Source organism: Dicentrarchus labrax, unplaced genomic scaffold (genome assembly GCF_905237075.1).
Source record: "Dicentrarchus labrax unplaced genomic scaffold, dlabrax2021, whole genome shotgun sequence".
Classification (NCBI taxonomy): Eukaryota; Metazoa; Chordata; class Actinopteri; family Moronidae; genus Dicentrarchus; species Dicentrarchus labrax.
This window is the reverse complement of record NW_026136711.1, coordinates 30,541,438-30,564,633: the sequence shown is the minus strand read 5'-3', so window position 1 is coordinate 30,564,633 and position 23,196 is coordinate 30,541,438. Positions and strand designations below refer to the sequence as shown.

Sequence of the window (23,196 nt, the reverse complement as noted above, 5' to 3'; positions counted from 1 at the left end):
AGTTGATCGGAATAATACCGGAAGGGGTTTAAAAATAAAGCAACAAATAGGACTATCCTTTGTTTTAATATTAAAAGTTTATTTTTTGGTAACAAAATTACAACTTTGTTCTTGAAATCTGACTTTGACTTTATTCACATGTTATTACTAAAACTTGTAAGATTTAGATTATTCTCTTGTAATGTGTTATTTTCTTTAAATTAGGACTTTATGATTTTCATAATATCACTTTTAACATTACGTTTTTAAGGACGCACGATATTGATTTTATTCCGTCCGATATGATAACCTATGATTACCTGCTTCTCATGGTCGATACCGATAATAGGAATAATAAAAATTAAAATAATAATTATTATAGACCGATACATCAACAGCTGTAATCTATGATAATATACATTTCCCATTATTGGCGGATAAGATAAGATACTTTATGGAAATACAGGTTTTTATTCATCTATGGCACTTCTCATTGATTTAAGTGTTATATATATATATATATATATATATATATATATATATGTGTGTGTGTAAAAAAGATAAGATAGACTTTATTGATGATGGGGAAATTAATCCAGATAGATTAGAAAAATACACAGAAAAAAAGAAATCTGATAAAAATACAAAAATAAGAATAAGAGTTATATGTGTATACAGATTTATAGATTTCTATTTTTATTTTCTATATATATATACACATACATTTGTATTCTTATTTTATATGTGTATACCGATATATATATATATATATACATTTCTAGATATAACATTAGATATTATAATACAACCACTACTTCGTGTGAGCACCTTGAGCAGCCGAACAAACTGTGTGACTTTTATTTTGAAGTCTCAGTCGGAAGTGGTATCGCGGGCAGCGTTAGCCCCGTTAGCTCCGTTAGCTCCGTTAGCCGGGCGGCGGCAGCAGAAGTCACTCGGAGCTCCGCCGCGCTCGTGAATCAACCGTTAGCCTGCCCAGCTAGCAGCGCGCGGTCCGGGGGGGGGAGGCTCTTGTATATGTCGCCGTGCCGTCGTGCGTCACTTTCTGGCCGTTAGAGCGGGAGCGCGGTCTCCGTCGTCGCCGGTGTGATGGAGCTCGACAAGATGGACGAGAACGAGTGGAAGTATCACGGAGAGGGGAACAAGAGCCTGGTGGTCTCCCACGAACAGGTGAGGCTAACAGGGGAGCTAAAGTTCGGCTAACTAAACGGAGGGAGGAGGAGGAGGAGGAGGAGGAGGAGGAGGGGGGGTAACGTTTAGCTTTATTTTATTTATTTATTTTTAAAGAGAGGAACTTTTTCTCCCCTCGCGTTAGATGTGTCTGTCTCTCGGTGTTGCAGCCGTTGGAGAACTTCTTCGTTACCGAGCAGAGGGAGAAAATGTCAACTGCCATTTTTATTCTTTATTGTTTTTCATTAATCACCGTTAGCGGTAGCCTCTCTTGTGCTAGCTTACCCGGCAGCTAGGAGTTCATATCAGGCTGTTACAGAGGAGGGGGGGCAGTGGGGGGGCAATAAGGCTTCAAACACCACCAGTGGTTTTAAATGTGGTTCAGGTTTGAGTCCACACTGACTCTGGGTTATAATATGAGATCAGACTGCTGGAGCCGTTAGCAGCCTCCCAGGTCAACTCTCCACTGGGCTTAATGTGGGAACTAACTGGGCTTAAGGTGGGACCTAACTGGGCTTAATGTGGGACCTTAATGTGGGAACTAACTGGGCTTAATGTGGGACCTTAATGTGGGAACTAACTGGGCTTTATGTGGGACCTAACTGGGCTTAATGTGGGACCTTAATGTGGGACCTAACTGAGCTTAATGTGGGAACTAACTGAGCTTAATGTGGGAACTAACTGGGCTTAATGTGGGACCTTAATGTGGGAACTCACTGGGCTTTATGTGGGAACTCACTGGGCTTTATGTGGGAACTCACTGGGCTTTATGTGGGAACTCACTGGGCTTAATGTGGGAACTAACTGGGCTTAATGTGGGACCTTAATGTGGGAACTAACTGGGCTTTATGGTGGGAACTAACTGGGCTTAATGGTGGGACCTAACTGGGCTTTATGTGGGAACTAACCGGGCTTAATGTGGGACCTAACTGGGCTTAATGTGGGACCTAACTGGGCTTAATGTGGGACCTAACTGGGCTTAATGTGGGACCTTAATGTGGGAACTAACTGGGCTTTATGTGGGACCTAACTGGGCTTAATGTGGGACCTTAATGTGGGAACTCACTGGGCTTTATGTGGGAACTAACTGGGCTTAATGTGGGAACTAACTGGGCTTAATGTGGGACCTTAATGTGGGAACTCACTGGGCTTTATGTGGGAACTAACTGGGCTTTATGTGGGAACTCACTGGGCTTTATGGTGGGAACTCACTGGGCTTTATGTGGGAACTAACCAGGCTTTATGTGGGAACTCACTGGGCTTTATGGTGGGAACTCACTGGGCTTTATGTGGGAACTAACTGGGCTTAATGTGGGAACTAACTGGGCTTAATGTGGGACCTTAATGTGGAACTCACTGGGCTTTATGGTGGGAACTCACTGGGCTTTATGGTGGGAACTCACTGGGCTTTATGTGGGAACTAACTGGGCTTAATGTGGGTCCTAACTGGGCTTAATGGTGGGACCTTAATGTGGGAACTAACTGGGCTTAATGTGGGAACTAACTGGGCTTAATGTGGGACCTTAATGTGGGAACTCACTGGGCTTTATGTGGGAACTAACTGGGCTTTATGGTGGGAACTAACTGGGCTTAATGTGGGACCTAACTGGGCTTAATGGTGGGACCTAACTGGGCTTAATGGTGGGACCTAACTGGGCTTAATGTGGGACCTAACTGGGCTTAATGTGGGACCTAACTGGGCTTCACTTCCAAGTTAATGTCTCTGGTAACAGTCAGTCAGTTGGAGCCTGGATATAAGTGGATATACTCTTTTTAATTTGTGACACAATCTTGTTTTTATACAGTAAAAAGTGAACTCGGGTTTAAACAGTGAGGATATAAAGGCTATTTAAATGTGCTCATTGTCACTTAACGTCTGCTGCCTGACTTCAGGCAGTGATTATGAAATTAACATTAACCACAGAAGAGTCAACACTGACACAACCACATGATAACGCGTTATAAGTGAAGTAATCCATACTTTCCCCACTCATTAACATTGGGAGTGTGCTGCCTTTTGCCATCCGAATAAACACACACATCAAACCGGGTTTTTAAAACCGGGTTTAGCCGAGTTCTCCATATTACTCTACACCACTTTGTGACAGTCGCTGGTATAAACCCCGGGCGTGGCGGTGCCTCACATACCCCCCCTCCTCCTTGACCAACTGTGGGAGAAGTCTCATTCACGGGGACCGGTTTGATCGTGGAGCTGTTGAGCAATCGGTGACATGTTATAAGGACGAAGCATCACAGCTGCTGTGTTGCAATCAGGAACTGTCAGGCTGTCTCGGGACTTTGATTGTGTTCAGTGACATTTCTTTCCAGGGCTGGGTGATAATTCAATGATGTATTGTTTGACGACTTCAAAATTTAGTGATTCCAAAGAAAGATACTAGAGTTTTAGTCCTGATACTAAAACTTACACACTAAAATATAAATTTCTGACTTAATTCACTGAACAAAATAAGTGTTGAATATTGTGTAAACACAAGCAGCTGTACACAAACTTTGTTGAGATGAAATATGATTTAAAACTGACAAACTTTATGATTTAAATCAACAATTATTGGATCAGAAACTGGACACATTCTTTAAATACTTGGTGCTACAGACACATTGATGTAACTTCACAGATGGAGAGATAGAAATATAAACAGAGATAAACAGACAGAACTATCTTTATTTGACTGGATTGATGTAAAAATACAATATTGCCTGGAATCGGTCTCGCCCATCCGTTCGTAGCTTTGCTCAATGGTCTAAAACAACAAGAGATGATGACAACTTAGGCTGACTAACATTTTTGGGGTATGTGTTGTCATTATTGCCCAACCCTAACTCACTCCCCTCAACAGTTGTGATTATGTAAGAGTGTGAGAGAGTGTGGATCCAACTGAGAGAGAGGAATGATGGAGGATAAACAGACGGAGCACGACAAACAAACATTTCAGATAATAATCTAAAGTGTAAATAACTCCAGTAATAATGTACTAATTCTTGTTGTTGTCAGTCAGTCCCGTCAGGATGTCACAGCAGCTTTTCTAATACATTGTGATTCATGTTGGGATGTTTTTGGGCTATTAAATTGCAGGAAAAAGCACAAAACTATAAAAATAGGCAACTTGTTCCAGTGAGAATAAAATCGATGCTAGTTAGTCGACGTGTGGCTCGTTTCTGTGCGCGAGGGAAACTGCTTACGATGGGTCAAATTTGTGTTTTTCTCATTATATTTATGGACTTTTCAGACCCTTTTTAGTAGTTTCCAAATGCCCACTGTCAGCCCAACAACCAGTGATCGTCTGTATATTGAATCCTGTGTGCTACTCCCACCCAAACAAAATAAACTGACCAGATATCAAGAAAGGAAATCTTATTGTATTTGCCTTTTGTAAGTAATCGTAAAACACGCTTTTCAAACTCGACAAGAACAAACTAAAACTCACCAAACCTGTCTTAGTTATTTCCACTGTTTCAACAATCACCAGCTCTGCCGTCTACCCGACCTCCTTCCTCTCGCTAGACACTTCTAGCTCCTTGTAGTAGTTCCCCGCTCCTACGGTAGTGACCCCCCCGTCCCTCGAGCTCCCAGTCTGAGTACAGACGGCTAATAGGACCGTTAACGAGCCGGTAGCAGCAGCCAGTACAGTTAGTATGCAGGCACTGTGGTCTGGTGAGTGCGACACGTTTGACTCTCACTCTTTATGGATTAGCGTGTTTCTACAACTTATATGTAAATGGTTCATTAGAGCTTGTAAATATTTAAATAGCGTGTTTGATGTTCTCCCTCTTTGTCTCTTTCTCCCTCCTTGTATACACATAACGAGGCTTGTATTAAGCTCTTTACATGTGAGCCAGTGCAGGACGAACGCATTAGGAAAGTATCACTGTGGCAGGATAAAAGGACGGATAATTACACGTAAAGATACGAAATAGTTTAAGTCTGACTGAAGCTGACACTAAGTTACCTCTAGAAGTCTGAATTAATTTGAACATTTGACTGTAAAATGTTTTAAATTTAAGCTTTAAATTCCTCCACAATCTGATTTCTTGTAGCTGCTGTTAACTCTCTTGGTATCTGGATGTTCTTTACGTAATCATACCCAAAGTAGAGAGAAGTATTCACTGTTGTGGATGGTAACAGATAATAATACATAATGTGTGTTCTCATCTCTCCTGAATGTTCCTCAGACGATCCGAGACACTCCCAACTCGCAGTCTGATGCTGTTTTGAGGCTAACAATGCTAGTTAGTGTTGATTGAGTGCTAAAGTTTTTCAGTCTGAGTCACCCCAGACTTTCCAGAATGGATTTACTCTCCTTCAGACCGTGGGAAAGTATTTTAACTCTACCTCAGGACTCTCTTGGCGAGGTTCCTGTGGGTAGACCCTGATCTGTAGTTCAGGTGCGAGTCCAGGCCTGTCCTTTTGTATTTAACTTCTTCTTCTTCTGTTCTTGCAGCTTTCCAGAGTTCTCCGCCTGCTCAAGTATCCCGCAGAGGACTCTGAAAACCCACCACAGGTAAATATGAGTCTGAAGATGAGCCTGGTGCACATCAAATGGTAGTTTTTGGGGAATGTTTACATCACTGTGTTTTCGGGGCGGCTGTGGCCTCTCAGCAGGTCGTCCACTAATCAGGAGGTTGGCAGTCTTAAATCTGGTTATACACTGATGCCTCTATATGACCTACATACACAAACAAAACCACCAGCAGGAAGTTTTGGTTATTCCAGTAAAGTTATTCTTAATGTTACTTGGTTGGATTCCTCTGAAGAAACACATCACATGACAAAACCTGATGTTTAACTTGGAAACTGCAAGAACAAATACTTTCCACTCACATCTTTACACTGTGTCTCTGTGCGTCGCTATAAAAGGCCCCGGGGATATAATTGAGCACTCTTCACGCCTATTCATTTTGAAAGAGCAGCAGCCAGCGGGGGAAACTAAGACACATTGGAGTATTTTAGTTGTTGTGGCTGACTGTATTCAACTGAACTTCAACCACAATCACACAAACTCTTACTTCCAGTTCTCATTTTAAAAACAGACCAACACAGCTGCAGCTCCAGCCTCCTGTTTTCTGACTTTCTGTACAAATTAAGGAGAATTTTTAAGAAGTAAAGCTGCATTTTTTTTACAACATTTTAGGGGGATGCAGTCTCAAAACTTTATCGGAAGTGTCAATGGACAGAATCGATCGGGGTTCGCTGTGAGCTCCTCCTAATTAATAATGTGTAGTGTGAGCTAACTCAGGGTTTATGAATAAAATCCTACAGTGTCTGCTCAGGTTGTCACAAACACCGGAGCAAGCACCTGAAGGCACAAACAGGTGTTAAACTGTCATAATGGTTGATGGTTTTCTAACCCAGCAGCCTGTGTTATGTGACAGTGAAGGAGAGGACTATCGGTCATAATACTGTCTGTCAGGCTGATTGATTCAGGGCTGAGAGGAGAGAGCAGACATTGGATGAACTGTAGATAAGCTCTGGTTCAAACCTGTTAGCAGGGTTTATAATAGGAATTTAATTTAGTGTAATGGCTGAGTGCAGCAGTGCAACGCTCAGTCAGTCACAGCTCTGTTTGTCAGTGGAGCAGCAGCTGATATTAACATCCTTGTCAGATTAAAGACTCGAAGCCACAGTCGCTGATCCGAATGTAAATCCTAATGTAAAGTCCGGCCCGGCCACATCCTGAAATTCAAATGTACCTGGAGCTGCTCATCAGCCACCGTCACTCTGAAGTAGATTTACTGTTAATACAAGGAGCAACAACAGCTGTTTTATTATTAGAAAAAGGCCTTATTAATACGTACAAAACCTTTTTTTTAAGATATTTTTACATGCGTGTCCATAGTCATATGCACAGATAGAGGTATTTAAATGCTTGTGGGCCGTAAATCAGCCCTCAGGAAAACTTTCTGCTTGTTTCCAGGCACATAGATCCTCCCACAGATACAGGTTTAACACATAACCATCCATATATGCTCAAATCTATAGAAGATATTTAGCTTTTCTAAATAATAAAACATCTATAACTCAAACTCTGTGGTGTTTGAAGGCTTCCTCTACTAGTAGTGGGTTAAATCTGCTCAGTTTGGGTTTAACTCTGCCTTTTCTGTCAATACACCGGTAGTTGCCATAGTAACCGATGGCACCTACCAAATAAACAAAAGGTCCAACATACGGAGGGAACCACCTCCGGACTCGTCAGCTGTGAGGAATAACTGAGTCACAGCATTGGTACAGGATCCCAGTGTGGACAGAAATCAACGTGGTCACATTTGATGAAGGAAGATAACGTCTGTGTCCTGAAACCTCTTTTTATATAAAGCTCTGAGCCGCTGATTGTTTGCGCCACAGCTGAGAGTGAACGGCGTCCGGCGGCGATCGGCTCTGTGAGGAAGATTATCCACAATCACATGTTGGTGTTTGGTTTTAGTGAAGTGAGATAATAACTGAGCTGAGTTTGTGCTCCTCTTTTGTGCCTCTGTGAGCTCAGAGAGGACAAATAACTCCACCGCTCTGTGAACAGACGGCGTCTCAGAGCAGGAATAACACGCTGTTTACCTGTCTGTCTGGTTAACTGTCTGTCTGTGTGTCTGTCTGTCCTCCAGACCGTGGAGCAGGCCTACCGGCAGATCCAGAACATTGTTGACTTCAGCTCCAACGTGATGAGCAGCCTGCTGGGAGAGAAGTTCATCCACAGCGGAGTAAGACTCTTAACTTAAAACACCACTTAAACACCAGACTCAACTCATTTAGCATTGTCAAAATCCATACAGCAGAACCACACATTCTTCTTCCTCGTCAAAACTTGGTGCCTACATTACCCACAATGCAACCTGACTGCTGTTCGGTGTGCTGTGCTAGTAGTGGCTAATGTAGCCGCAGAAGGAGGCTACAGAAGTCTCGTAACCTCACGTCTCTCCAGACTTTTATTTATAAACTCTCACTTATCAAAACATTACTCTCCAGAAAACTACAAATTACGTGTAAAATCCTTAAAGCAAAAGACAACAATAATAATAATAATAATAATAATAATAAAGTAAAAGAGAAACTCACACAGCTTAGGAACCATTAATGACAAATACAATTGAGTATATTGGACTTTATTTATTAATACTGCCAAAGAGATTGTTAGAAAATGCAACACATCAGTATGTAGACTCTCACCATCGTCACATTGTTAATGCGCGTCAACCCAGAAAAGCTCCAGTTTCATCACTTTCACATCAACTTTAATTAATCTTCTGTCTGACACATTTGGTGTCTGCTGTAGGCGTCACATAAAGCTCAGAGACAGGACAGATGTGTGCTGCACTTCCTTTAACATTGTTTCCGTTTGAGTGGGAAAAAAACCCCATTTCAGATCAATATCAAAGACAGAAGAAGAAAATATCCCCAGTTCACGAGAATTAGTGTCGTTTTACCTAAAATAAATATTTGGCCCCTGAATTTATTATTCTCTGGTTCCCTTTTCCCCCAAGTACAAAACAAAAACATGTAAATGGAAGTTCCACTTTTAAAAATGTTCTCCACACATTTCTTTAATTCGAGCCGATAAGATATAATAGAGGGGCGTTCCCACTGGAGGTGTTTTTATTGGGTTATACACTCTGATCAGAGCCGGGTGATAAACCACCAACAATGAGTTACAGTGTTTTTAGCACATGAACATCCGTCCCCTCGGTCAGATGGAGCCTAGTTTTAGATTTAATTCGAAGCTGGAAATTAAATGTATCTGCTGAATATCTCTATAAAAATGTAGAGCAGCATCAAAAATCACAGGCAGCATCCGAACATGTGTCCTGACTCATGTGACAGCGTGTAACTTCATGTGATTGTCAGTATGTGTCTAATAATGCAGCAGTGTGTGTTAGTACTTTATCACAGTGCTTTACATGCAGTAGATTACAGAAACTAGGACTCAGCAGCAGAGACAGAAGTATGGAAATGTTCTGTTCACAAACTGGATTAAAGCCACCGGCTTCATTTTCTCTACAGGAAGTGGTCAAACTGCCGCTTGAGTTTGTGCGACAGCTTTCCATCAAAGTTCAACATCAAAGACCAGGTAAAACTGTTTTTTAATCATTTCTGTGGCGAGAAATTTAACTCTGTTTTTAAATGGACAGTTTGACATTAGGGAGAGTTAGAGGAGAAGGTTGAATCCAGTCTCACCTCTGAACTGTAAATGTGAAGCTACAGCCAGCAGTAAGCGTAGTTCAGAGACTGGAAACGGCTATCCTGGGTCTATCTGGAGGTAATAAAATCAGCCTGAACGCTCACTAATAAGATCAAGATGATTCAGCATCAGTATTTTATGAGCTCTTGTCTATTGATGTGTAACTAATTTATGTTTTGAGTCTAGAAACTTAGGTTCAGGTTGAACTCAGCTCATGTTTCTCTTACTCTGAGGTTACGTTCACAAGAAGGCGGATACATTTTAAAACTTTAAGACTTTCTCAGAGACGAGATCAGAGTCGAGTCTCTGGGTGTTTTTGTTATTCAAACTCAGGAAACACGAGCTGTGTTCAGTTGGATTTTGGGCTTCAGGTCTTTAAGTTTGAAGAAAAGACTGACAGGATAAAGAAAATAATTCAATTCAAAGATTGTAGAGCTACAACAATGTCAATTCATTAATTAATTAGTCAATCAAAAGAGAATTAATCAGCAACTATTTTGATTGTTTAAGTAAATTTTCAATCAAAAATACCAAAACTTGATTGTTCAAAGTTGAAAATGAAATAATTCACAGCTTTTCTTGGTCTTACATGATATTAAATTAAATATTCATCAAACAAGATATTTGATGATCGAGGATATAGGAGATCTGTGATTGTCACTTCTACTGTTCACTGTTTGATGTTTTCTAGACAAAAGTAATGAAAACAATCGTTAGTTGAGGCAACAAGTTTACAAACACAAAATATTTAGTCCAAAAGAATTGTGAAATAAAAAGTTTACTGGTTAATGGCAGAGACTAATCTGTAGCAAATATCTAAAACTTACTTTACTTACACAATACACACATACTGAACATGGTCTGTGTGTCTGTGTCTGGTCTGTGTGTGTCAGCATGGCGCTGTGATAAGGTGATGGACATATACAGCGGTTGTGCTCTCTGTCTGCCCAACCTGACCTCTCCAGTCCTCCACCAGCCAACACACACTCCTCCGCTCTGCATCGAGATCAAGGTACATAAAATGTGTTTGTGTGAATGTTGGAAGAACATACAGATTGTTTTTATACAGTTAAAATATATTTATTATTATTATTCTGCCCCTTTATTTGATATTAAACTGTTTTTTACTTTTCTCTTTTGCTTACTCTTGTTATGCTTTTGAAATATTCCTGGTTTTCCTGGAAATTTTCCTCATTCAAAAACTTTTTTCAACTCGTATTCACTCATTCATTGAAACTCCACTCAAACACCGTAGACTTTCTCACATTAATTCAACTTTATTTAACAACAAAACTTGAATTCAGACTTCACAAACTGGCATCATGAAGTAGTGATTGCATCATCCTTTTAATATGTTTACTGCAATTAAATTGCAGAAAAATGTCTTTATTTTGGGTTCATACCACTGTAATAAACCAGATTTATGGGGGAATATTTGTGTTTATTTGTGTTGTGTCGTACAAATAAACACAAATGTGGTCCAACTTGCACAAGTAACAAGTTTATTTAACTTTTAAATCCCATTCAGACTAACTAAACATTCTCCAACTCTTCTTCAAACATTTTAAAGCCTTTCAACAAACCTTTCAAATATTCCACGTTTCATTTACATTCAGTTTAGTGTCAACTTTCCAACATCCAATATTCAGTTTCTTCAAAAATTACTTCCCTAGTTAACTCAGTAGGAATTTTCTTTCAATTTCAGTTTAATTTGTGGTAATAAAACTCCTGATGTTCTCAGGAATGATGTTCTCCCTCCTGAGGAGCAGCAAGGTTCAGGCTTTGTCCTGTGAATCACTCAAACATAAAATCACATGAGTGTGACTGTGTGACTGTGTGTGTGTGTGTGTGTGTGTGTGTGTGTGTGTGTGTGTGTGTGTGTGTGTGTGTGTGTGAGAGAGAGAGAGAGAGTGAACGTTACTCAGCTGCTGTTTTTGTGTTGTTTTTTTAGCCTAAATGTGGCTTCCTGCCATCCTCCAAACATGTCAGCAAAGACATCAAGACCAAAGTGTGCCGCTTCTGCATGCACCAACACTACAAGGTAACTACAACTACTGTTTGTACAACTATTGTCCAACTACAATACAACACAACGACAGAAACAACTGTAGTGTAACTAGTAGAAGTAGAGATATAGGTTAATATTATAGGTTATTTCAGTGTGTCAGATACATATTTAACCAACATGTACGCTTAATGAAAGATTGGATCAGATCTATTGACAGATTTTCAAAATAAAAGCTCAGCACCACTACAAACTCTTGTTGTTTCTGTGATGTTTATTTCTTCATTACTTTATATTCTCTGTGTCTCCAGGTTGCCAATGGGAAGTGGAAGAGACGCAGTCTGTACTGTCCTCTAGATCTGTTCTCAGGGTGAGACTGTTACAACACTGCTGCATTTACTCCACTGTAATATTGAATAAAACACACAATAACAGTGCAGTTTATGTACATATGATCTGTTTATAAGGTTCTTATGGACACAGCATTAAACCACTGTGCAGTGTAATGTTCCTCACTGCAGTCACTGAGAATAAAACAGTTTTACTGCTGTGTAGCTGACGTTCTCTGGGTTCTCTCTCAGGAACAGACAGAGAATGCACTTCGCCATCAGACATCTGATAGAAGAACCTCAGAACAACTTCAAAATCTTCAAGGTGAGACACACAACCACACCCTGTCTGTCTCTCTGTACTTACACAATACGTGTGTGTGTGTGTGTGTGTGTGTGTGTGTGTGTCTCCACAGTGCGGATTGAGTGTCCAGGTGATGTTCTGACTATTCTGATTGAATTTATGAAACACGACCATATTGATACCTGAACAATCAGCTGGATAATGCTTACTGTTAATCATCAATGTAATGAATGTTTAACTCCATGCTTGTTGCTAGTATACTTAATATCACTGAGGACGAGGGGGCCAGGCAGTTGATACGTAGTGTATTTCTCCGTCTGTGTGGGATGTACGCTCGTGTTTCCACCCGTACAGGCTAAAGACTTGTTGCCCTTGTGTCTGCATCGACTCTAGTGAAGTGTGACCAGTGTTTCTCTTCTTTATTGTCACAGACAGATCAGAGTATGATAGATCTTAAAGAGTGTAACATTTAGGAGGATCTATTGGGCAGGAATTTAATATTATTTATAGGTATTCAGTGAGTGTTTACTGAATACATCTCTAGTGTGGACAAGAGAAACAATTGTCTTATCTTTTAAAAAAGGGAATTACCTTGAACCAAATATTCTGAGAAATTCATCTTCGAAGGTCTCAAACTTTCACGTCTTAAAAATAGATTCATCACATGATCCTGATGCTGACACTAAACAGCCAGAGTAATGTGTGTGTGTGTGTGTGTGTGCCTCAGGGCGGGCAGTGTATTTACAGCAGTAAGGAGGGCAGCGACGACTCGTTGGATCTGAACTCTCTGCTGCATCATCTCAGACCGTACTTCCTGTATGGAAACAACCGAATCAACAGTCACATGACCAGTAAAGCTGTTCTCAACGACTTCATCCAGGTAAAACCAACAAATATACCGAAGTGTCCTTTTAATCAAAATAAAAATATATAAGTGCTGGGCAATAAACTTAAAATAATCCTTAACCGTCACAATATTGAAGTTTGATATTTATCAGTTGATCTTTGTAATATTTAGAGTTGTTGTTAACTTTTAATGTTAAAGTTATTCTGCAATTAATTTATTGGATATAAAGTTTTAACCAGAAGACACTGATGTGATAAAGCTCATTGAAATATCTCTCTCCCTCTCTGTTTCTCTCTCCCTCTTTCTCTGTTTGTCTCTCTCTCTCCCTCCTTCTCTTTGTCTCTCTCTCTCTCTCTCTCTTTCTCTGTTTGTCTCTCTCTCCCTCTCCCTCTCCCCCCCCCTCTCTGTAGATCCTGGTGAACGCCCTGCTGAGTGGTGGAGGAGGAGGTGGAGGGGTGGTGACGGACAGACAAGGGGAAGGACGAAGCTTCTGTGAAGCGAGTCTGTTCAACAAAGAGAGGATTCGACACGGTGAGAACCTGTCTGTCCACCTGTCTGTCTACCAGTCTGTGCCTTCAGACAGGTTTTCTCTCAGCTTTGTAGCTGAACATATTTTTGATTTTTGACTGTTTGGTTGAACAAAACAAAACATTTGAAGACGTCTTCTTGAACTCTGAGAACGTTTGATAGATTCTTCAGTAATAAGAATAACTGTTTTTTTTAAAACTTAATTCATGTTTTTGTTCCTGCTTCCCCTCCTCTCTATTCACACAAACACACACACACACACACACACACACACACACACACACACACACTTTTACAACTCATTACCTCCCGTCTTTACTCTGTTAATAATAATAATAATAATAGGAAGCATTAGTAACAGACGTTGTGGTCTACCATATGAAGCTCTGTCACACTGACTAGTTTGTTTTTTTCTGGTGAGAATTCTAACTAACTGTCTTAACAGATCTGTGGGCAGCCTGTCTGTCTGTCTGTCTCTTACAAAGGTTTTTCTTGTGCAGCAGCCTCCTTCACAAATGTTTGCAGTGTGAAAGAAGCATTTGTCTCTTTTCAACACAAACACTTTGCTCATAACATCTGAATCTGATTACGTAAATGTGTGAAACTGAAAACCTGACTCATCTTTTGTGCATTAAATTCTCCTGATTTAACCATTTATTTGGTTATGAAACCGTTTCATACTGATAACTCCATATGAACCACACAAAGACCATCAGTGAGAAGGTGTTTCTAGGTTATTTCTATATGGTTATTTTAATGCCACTGGGTTTGATTCCCTTTGTAATCAATTAAATTATGAGATGGAAACACTACCACTTTTGTCCACAGGTGGCGCCAGAATCAACACAAAATAAAAGCTCCTTGTCGCTGCTTTAAACATTAACTTTTATTTGTTTTATAGACCTAAAACTGTCTGTCTGTCTGTCTGTCTGTCTGTCTGCAGGCTCTCAGGGTTTACCCAGCGACAGCGTGCTGTTCAGGATTCTTCAGACTCAGATGTTGGACACGCAGGACATCGAAGGGCTTTATCCTCTGTACCGCCGAGTGGAGCAACACCTGCAGGAGTTCCCCAAGGAGAGGTAATAACACCGTGTCTGCTCATCGATCACTTATCGGGGCCGACGTCTAGTCTCCGGCATCACTTCCTGTCTGTGTCTCTGTCAGATGTCGTCTCCAGATGGACGGGCCGTACAACGAGGCCTTCCTGGAGAAGCTGCAGAAATGTCCAACTGAGGACGACGGCTCTGTGGAGTACGCTGCCGCCAAGGTCAGTCTGGATCCACGTTAACCTGGAACACCTGGTCCTGGTTTCCTACTGTAACCCCCCCCAATGTCAGCTGACTGGTTGTGCTCAAAAGCACAATTCCTGTGAAACATTGAGCCACAGGCCACCAATCAATCAGATTTATCAGTTGTATTCTCACTGGAAATGTTCACGTTGTCCCCAAACTTCATGTCTAAAAATATCACAACATCACGTCACAATTGTTTTTGCTCAACGGATAATAAAACAAACACTGTCCACAGAAACTTTAGGAGGGAACTGAAGTCCCAGAGAGGAATGCTGGGAAACAAACATCTTGTCAGTTTGGGAATTTGGATCAATACAGGAGGAGTCGAGTATTTCCACATAACAAACTGAGGGGAACTATAGATTGACCAGGAAGGTTGTTCAGAGACGTCGAGAGCTGGAAACTGCAGCGACTCGTTCAGGGTTTGTTCTCCGCTCAGGTGTTTAACGGCTGTCTACCTGTTGTGTGCTTTACTTTAGGTCCATCAGTACCGCGTTGCCATGACAGCCAAGGACTGCTCCATAATGGTCGCCCTGGTGCCCGGCAGCGAGGAAGAGGAGGATGACGAAGGGTAAGTAAATGATGTCAGCTTGAACTCTGAATTAAACCATTAATCTGTAAGACACAGAAAGTAAGTGCTTCATTTGTCTCCCGGTGGAAAGTTATTACTCAATAAGATAATTTGTTTCCCTGACGACGGCACATGTACTGTTCAAGTCCACCAGGTGGAGCCAGAAACATGAGACTCCATTAATCCTCTTCCTCCTCCTCCTCTTCCTCCTCCAGTCAGAGGCGGCTCAGGGACTTCCTCTCCTCCAGACCTCCTGCTTTCTCTTACTCTGTCTCCATCTTGGATCTGGACCCGAAGCCGTTCGACAGCATCCCCCGCCAGCTGCGCCTCGACCAGAAGATCGTCTCCTGCTACCTGAGGACCGGCGGTGCCTTGCCAAAGGGCTCTCTGCCGCCGCTCCCCGGCATCTTCGCGGCGGCGGAGAGAGAGGACTGCACGCTGCTGTTCCACCCGGTGTGAGCGGCGTGCAGCCTCAGAGGAGGAGGTCGAGAATCACGTCAGACCGGAGCCGTTTGTCCGAGACTTTACTGCAGCACTTTGATTCAGCTCAACGTCAACGGCTCTAAATCTCCACCAAGTTCGCCACTAAATCTCCAGACGTTCAAGCGACTTCCAGATGTTTCTGTTACCGATTTTCTAGAGTTTTTGTGTCGCCGTGGCGACCGACTTCCCCGCTCCTGTCCGGGTTGAATCCCAACGTCGCCGCTCTCCTCTGTCACGATTCGTATTTATTAGAAAACTTTCAGCGAGCGTGAGTTCGGATTGACCTCCTGACGGGACTTTTTTGCGGTTGTCCTGGCGACGATCTCTGGCCGCTCGTTCTCCGCGGCGACGCTGCTGACGGCGACACTCCGAGAGAAAGGAAGGAAAATAGGAAAAGAGAGTGAAAGTGAAGGAGAGAGAAAAGCAGGTCGTCGAGCGGTGACGTACTTATGATGTCATTTCCTGAATGTAGGCGGGGCCTCTGGTGGAGTCGGCGCAGAGGCGGAGCCAGTATGTGTGTCCTGGTTGAACTGTGTTCTGTGAAGTATCGCTATGGTAACGGAAGCACTAGTTACCATAGCTACAGCCACAGAAGGGGGGGGGGGCTGAACTGATCACCAAACGGTCTGTGTGAGACAGTTGTTTTACCCATAATCCCTTGCAGACGTTTGGATCCTGTGGTCTCCGCTGAGCCCCGTTCAGTTGGAGGTGGGATGTTGAGATGTTTTCGGGCGTTTGTGCCAAAATGTTGAAGGTCAGATGTTTGGAGGAAAGTGTCGTTAAAGGGTCAGTTCACCTAAAATAAACGTTCTCAGTGAAATCTGTTTGTTTTATTCGTGCAGGTTTAAAATATAAACGTTTTTAATAATCACAGCACTGAAAAATAAACATTACAGTTCAGAAACTGTGTAACTGGATCTATCACACTGTTTATAAATATCTTTCTCAAATCTGAACACACTGAATTCTACTAAAGTCGGATCAGAACCTGCACAAATAAAGACGAAGAGGGAAACATATGACGTATGAGTGATTTGGGTAAACTGACCCTTTAAGGTCCAGCAGGGACCTTTAACCTTTAACCTCTAACCTCTAACCAAGCAGCTCTCGTAGGTTCTTCATGTAAAACCTCCTTTTTGGTGTCGATAAAACATTATTTTAACTCTTTGTTGTCAGAATAGGATTCAGCTCGTTCTGTTGGAAGAAAACTTTTCTTTCATTAGTCGTCTAACGTTCCCTCGTTGACTAACCCGGTAACGGTACGGTTACATTACCCCCCCCCATTAACAATTTAACCCCAGACCACAAATTCAACCACGAGTTCGCTGTTTTGGTCGGTCGATCACTCTCGTGTTCAATGCGTCCTCACACCGTACGCCGGCAGAGCAGAAGGCGTTAAAGCACGAGACGGTTTTAAACAGAAGATCAATCTCACCCACCGGAGCAAGGGCTTCTGGGTAACAGAGACGGGCCGAGCTTCATGCTGCTGCTCCGCTGGTTTTCTTTGTGCCATAAGTGGCTTGTTATGTGTTTGTCCATGTGCCTAAATGTTCTGGTAGGACTGGAGGTTGGTGTGTGCGTGTGCGTGTGTGTGTGTGTGTGTGTGTGTGGAGATAACTCACTTTGTTACAGGCTGCGTTCACAGCGGAGGTCAGTGTTGCAGCTGCTGTGGACGCAGCTGTGAACTCTCAGTACCTCGAACTCCTGGCGACCCGAAACAAAGCTCAACAGGGTCGTCTGATGTTTGAAAGACGGCGTGTTCAGGAGCGCCGCGAGGTTTCTGAGGACGGCGAGGCTCGAACCCGTAGCAGCAGATGAGTGTATGAGGACTTTAGTCCAGACGTTGTTTGTGTTCGGGTTATCTCGGGTCTTTGTGACCTCTGACCTCGTCGTCCTCTCGAACCAGCAGCACTCACGGAGGCTTTAGATAAACTGGTAACACTTGACTTCAGTTCCTCTGTTCACAGCGTCCGCTCTCCGACCGCCATCAGACATCAGATCACACTACAGCACTGAAACCCGTCAGCTGATCCACCCAGACCAGATCAGTAATCTGTTGAATCCAAACACTAAAACAGGTTTAAAACTTCAGATGTCAGTCGGTCGACCGGCGGACAGATTCTGTCGAACACTCATCACTCCGACAGTTTGTCCTTTCAGTCACATCGTTGTCTGGGAGACGGACGAGTTAAAGGCAGGAGAGCGGACGGCAGTCGAACTGAACCAACCACTGATCGTTCTAACTGTTGAACTGAAGACGCAACAGGCAGCGAGGCAGGAGAGCAGAGGCTCATGGGAATTAGAGGCTCATAGATCTGATGTTACTATGACTTTGGTTTCGATTTGACACTTCAGTATAAAACTTTACACCAAAGCAACCGATCATTAATGTCGCAGCTACGTCTGAACAGAAAACTCATTAAAATGTTCTGTGAACTTAAAATTGATTCTGATTCGGTTTTTATAATCTGTAAGAAAACAGCCACAGTTTGTGTCTCGTGGACGATGGACGTGTTTATAATTTGAGGTTTCACGTTATCAGACAGCTTATAACACGGCGCATTAACAACGTAACCATAAAATATATGTTCTGTTATCTTGAACAACTCATTTTGGCTGATGTGAAATCTTTATTGGTTAGTTTGTAAACTGTAATTACAATAAACCGTCACATCCATAAACTCTGAAGGTCCAACCGCACACTGATCTCTCGTTCCTACGCGGCCGCGACGCTTCGACCCCAAACATTTGTTCTTAGATTGAAACGTTACGTTTAGAATAAAAAGTGTGAACGAGAGATCAGAGTGTCTTTCTATCAGTAACTTTATTTCCTGATCCAGACACTAAAGTTATTACGAATATAAATATAAAATAAATATATAAGATAAAACTCTTTCTGTCTGTTTATTCTTTAACAATCAGTTCACTTACTTACTTTAGAGCTTTCAGCTGTTTAACATCATCAGTATGTTGAGTTTGTTGATGTGAAGTTTAAACATCAACAACTGAGTGACGGTCCAACGCTCCAGAACGAGTTGAGTTTTATCAGTTTCTAGTTTTAAATTGCGGTTTATAAATAAATCTGAATTAAATAATTTACCATCTTTGTGTTGTTTAGGAAATAAAACTTCAACCTTTTACGACTTATCAGAGATTTAATACAACGATGAGACGAAGACACAAACTGAGGCTCTAAAAACTGAAGATTAATAAACTAAAAGTTCAGACCTTCCTGTCCTCGGGAGGTGAAGCTCCGACAGGTGAAGCTCCGACAGGTGAAGCCGGCGTCTGATTGGTCGGTTGCCTCCGCCCGCTGCCTGAGCGTCAGCCCGCAGAAACATCACAGCACTGTGATTCCTACAGACTTCTAATAACTGCGTGTGTGTAAATAGCTGAGAGAGGAAAACTATTTGAGAATACAAAGGCGACACTGCTGTCTGGCATTTTGTATTTAAATTATTTATTTTTGTAGATTTTGACCGGTGAGCTCTGCTGTCACAGTCGGGCTCTTTCTATTGAATAAAGATTTATAAGAGACTAAACCGTCGCCGTGTGTTTGTACATTAATCTGGTAGTTGTGCACAGAGATGAAGATGTGAGTTATGTGTCTGGTTAAAGGCCGACAGCCCTGATGATCGACTCCACGGCGGCTTCAGGTCCCAGAATCCTCAGCAGGCTCTGAAAGGCCTCCGCGGCGCCGCCTACAGGCTGAGAGGGAAACAACTGCAGCGCTGCAGAGACACACAGAGAGAGACGATGTTAGAAACACTTATTATTATTGGCTTAATTAAAGAGAATATTTGTGCACTAATTAGTTAATTGCAAATAGACAGTGATTAGTCAATTGGCAGAAAATAACTGATTTTTTATATATATATATATATATATATATATATACACACACATATATATACACACACATACACACACACACAGTTTGTTTACCGGCACTTTTCTCTTATTTAACAGTTTAATCAATAATGAAAATACTGTGAACTATGAGTCTTTTATTCAGTTCTCAGATCAGATTAACAATTAAATATTAAGTTCTCTCTCAGTAGAAATCTAATGAATATTTCCTTGGATTTAAATTAATGTTCCAAACAATGAGGACCAAAGTAAAAAGTTTAGTTAAAAGGAAATTATTAGAAAGTTACAGACCTGTAAAATAAACTGAGTATTAATTAAATCTTAAGTAGTTTAAGTTTTTAAGTTGCCGTTTCAGGAACCATCTGGTTTCTTTGTTCTGATCAATAATTGATCTGTTACAGAAGTGTCTCCTGTGTAGAGTTAAAGGTGTAATTTACACTGGAGATGAAATCCTATATTGGTGCTACTCACGTGTTTGAGCAGTTTTTGGGGATCTGAGAATCTTTAATCTTTAATTTAATACACATTTTGAATTTACATTTATACTTTCCTCCAACGACACAACTGAACATCAGTCAAAGATAAAGCATTAAAGGACAGATTACAGCTACAAATCCAACATTATCTTCAAATTATCTTTATTTATTATCTTTATCTTTATTATCGGGTCTCTATCAACAAAATGTGAGTTTAAGTAATTATTGTTTAAACAACCTGATTTGTTATTTGTTGGATTTAGTGATTTATTTATCCATCGGGACCATATTCCACTTTATTGTATATATTATATATATATTATTTATGTTATATATTCTACATTCCCGCTGTGTCAGGGATCAATAAAGGAACCGTCTGACTTTATTGTGTCAGTTTTAGAGTTTACAGGTAAAGTGCAGGACGAACAGCTCACCTCTCTCGGGGATCTTTGTCAACAGGTCGACCTTTGGAGTGACTCTGCCCTCTCTGGAAACCTCCACCGACCAATGAACCATCAGGACGCAGCTACACACACACACACACACACACACACACACACACACACACACACACACACACACACACACACACACACACACACACACACACACACACACACACACACACACACACACACACACACACACACACAGGTGATTTCACAGAGATTCACAGCTCAGAGTTTACTGCGCTCTCCATCAGTGTGAGTGTATTTACCCAGGAAGCTCAGGGTGATTCAGGTTCATGACCTCTGACCTGCAGCCTCCAGGGAGAGAGACGACAGACGGATATTTCTCCTGCACAGAAACAGACAGACAGACAGAGAGAGATAAACTCACTCGATATGATAACGATCCTCATTCTTTGTATTTCACAGATTATTTCCCAGCATTCACAGCAGTCTATCTCTACATTAAAGAGATTCTAGTCTCTGATTGTTCTTCCAGTCCTCACTGACTGAAGACTCTCGTTACTTTGTAAGTGATCCACAATCCAGTTTCCTTGTAAAAATACCTTCAACAGTTCAACCAAAGTTAATATGAAGCTTCAGCCGGATCCCTGGGGGGTCGACAAAGCTTCATAAAGGCCTTTCTGATTTTAGGGTGGAAGAAAACTTTCTAATTTCTGTTCAGTTATAATAGTAATAATAATAATAGTATAATAGTTTAAGTTATAAAAGTTCGGATTATTATTTAAGATATAAACTTATAAACCTGAACACAAGTTATATAAGTTATATTCACAGAGCTTCAGTCTCTGATAATCAGCCTCGTCCTGCTTTAGAGAAGTTACAACAACCAAACAGACGATAGAACAATGAGAAGAAAACACTGAATCGTCTAAAAGGAAGCCAATTGAGTCTTAATGATTGTTTTATGTTTAATAAAATGTAACAGACAGATAATTTAATAAAGAGTTCCCTAAAATCATCAGGAAAACTAATTTCTGATTAACATTAACAGGAAATAATCTGCAGTTATTGTGTTTTATATTTAGGTTCATTGTTCAGTTTATTAGTTGTTCTGTTCTGTTGTTGTTCTACATTTAATATAAATGATTAAATATCCATAAAATATGTCAGAAGTTGTGAGTTCACTCAGTGATTGAAGTCCTTTAATGAATCTCTGATCCAAAGTTAGTCAGAAAAACATCAAATCTTCTCTTGTGGCTGCAAAGAAACACGAAGAGGAAATATATCAAACTAAAACCATTATAACTAATATATAATTATAACTTATTAACTGAAGCCTCAAACTCTCTTTAGATCAACTTTAGAAAACATTTTCACATTGAAATCTCTTTGAAAAGGAAACTCTAGTGTGAACAAAGACGAGGAACAATTACAGCAACCGTCAGAATCTGTTCCTACCAAACCAACATCTCTTATTTTATAAACATATGCAACAATTAATAAAAATGAGACATAAGAAATAAGTTAAAAGCAGAAACTGTCTCATTTGTTTTGTTTCTCTGATATATTCTTGTTTTTTTAAAGTACTTTTGTGATATTTAAAGTCATTATAATGCTGATAATTTACATTAAACAATAAACAATAATGAGTTTAATTACTTTTAATATTCTTTATTATGTTTTATATTCTATATAAAATAATGAGTGAATTACTTTGTCACTACTGGTTATTTCAGCAAACATGAGAAACATGTAAACAAGAATCTCTTCCATTAAAAGTTATTTACAAAACTATAAGATTAATAATATACTCATTATTCAGTGTAATTTAGTTTCAGTATCAGTTGTCTCCTGTATCACTGACAGACACTGACGTCCACCACTGTCAGTTGGCCAGCGGGGGGCGCTACTGTATCTGTTTAGCATCGTGAACGCTGAGCCTCACTCATCAAACATGACGGACGAAATGTTGATAAATGTTCGCTGATCAGTTCCAGAGAAAACTCTCCTCTTCGTCCTTCATCAGGAAACATTTGTAAACTTTATGACCCACAACAACGTTCAGAAGGAGGTGATTCATCCGCACACGTCGACTTTAATGACTCCACAAACTGTTAATGGGGTTTATATATGAGTTATACTCCAGTCTGTAGGGGGTGTGTCCCAACAGGTGTGTGTTTCTACAGCCCAGAACCGGTCCAGAATCAGACCAGAACCAGGTCTTTACTGTCCTCTACTGTGTTTACTGAACAGAAGAAAACAAACTTGGGGGGAAAGAATAAAATGTGCCCACGAGACCTCGTCCACAATAAAGACACACAGCTTCCTCTCGCTCCGTTCTGTCCTTCTTCTGTCCACACTCAGGATCAATATTATTGTACCAGGGATGATGCATAAATATTATCACATCTTTGTCCTCCTCATCAGTATTTAATCTGACTTTTAAACTGTCTTTGTCCCTCATGCAGCACAAACTCAGCTATAGGTCTGATTGATCGGGTTGTAAAAAGTTGCAAAGGAACCCAGAGCACAAAGAAAATAACCCCAAACTCATCATCACTCAAACTATTATATAACAGTTCTTTAACAGTTTCTACACTCAACTACAGCAGAATGATGCAAGAAATACAACTATGAAAGCGTCTATTTACTCGTTTCTTCTCCACTTTTTAATTGAAAGTTAAAGTCTGACTGAATAATTCACACAGAGGTTTTATGGTTTTTA

At 40.9% G+C, this 23,196-nt stretch overlaps 2 protein-coding genes across 4 annotated transcripts in view; one reads left to right on the top strand and one right to left on the bottom strand.

Moving 5' to 3' along the window:
- Window positions 1-889: 889 nt before the first annotated feature.
- Window positions 890-19,254, top strand: ippk (inositol 1,3,4,5,6-pentakisphosphate 2-kinase). The gene is made up of 14 exons (XM_051415604.1): window positions 890-1,167; window positions 5,628-5,687; window positions 7,783-7,878; window positions 9,176-9,242; window positions 10,247-10,365; window positions 11,305-11,394; window positions 11,670-11,728; window positions 11,940-12,012; window positions 12,719-12,871; window positions 13,249-13,369; window positions 14,310-14,445; window positions 14,531-14,633; window positions 15,138-15,229; window positions 15,445-19,254. The coding sequence occupies exons 1-14, from the start codon at window positions 1,087-1,089 to the stop codon at window positions 15,686-15,688; spliced, it is 1,494 nt and encodes a 497-aa protein (XP_051271564.1). The 5' UTR covers window positions 890-1,086; the 3' UTR covers window positions 15,689-19,254.
- The window catches only part of cenpp (centromere protein P), a 91,326-nt gene continuing 87,285 nt past the window's right edge, over window positions 19,156-23,196 (bottom strand). For all 3 annotated transcript variants that reach the window (XM_051415608.1, XM_051415607.1, XM_051415609.1), the window contains exons 7-9: window positions 20,777-20,856; window positions 20,493-20,584; window positions 19,156-19,443 (exon numbers count right to left, since the gene is read on the bottom strand). In XM_051415608.1, the coding sequence (XP_051271568.1) occupies window positions 19,325-19,443; window positions 20,493-20,584; window positions 20,777-20,856 (291 nt within the window). In that variant the 3' untranslated portion in view covers window positions 19,156-19,324. The remainder of the gene's footprint in view (window positions 19,444-20,492; window positions 20,585-20,776; window positions 20,857-23,196) is intronic.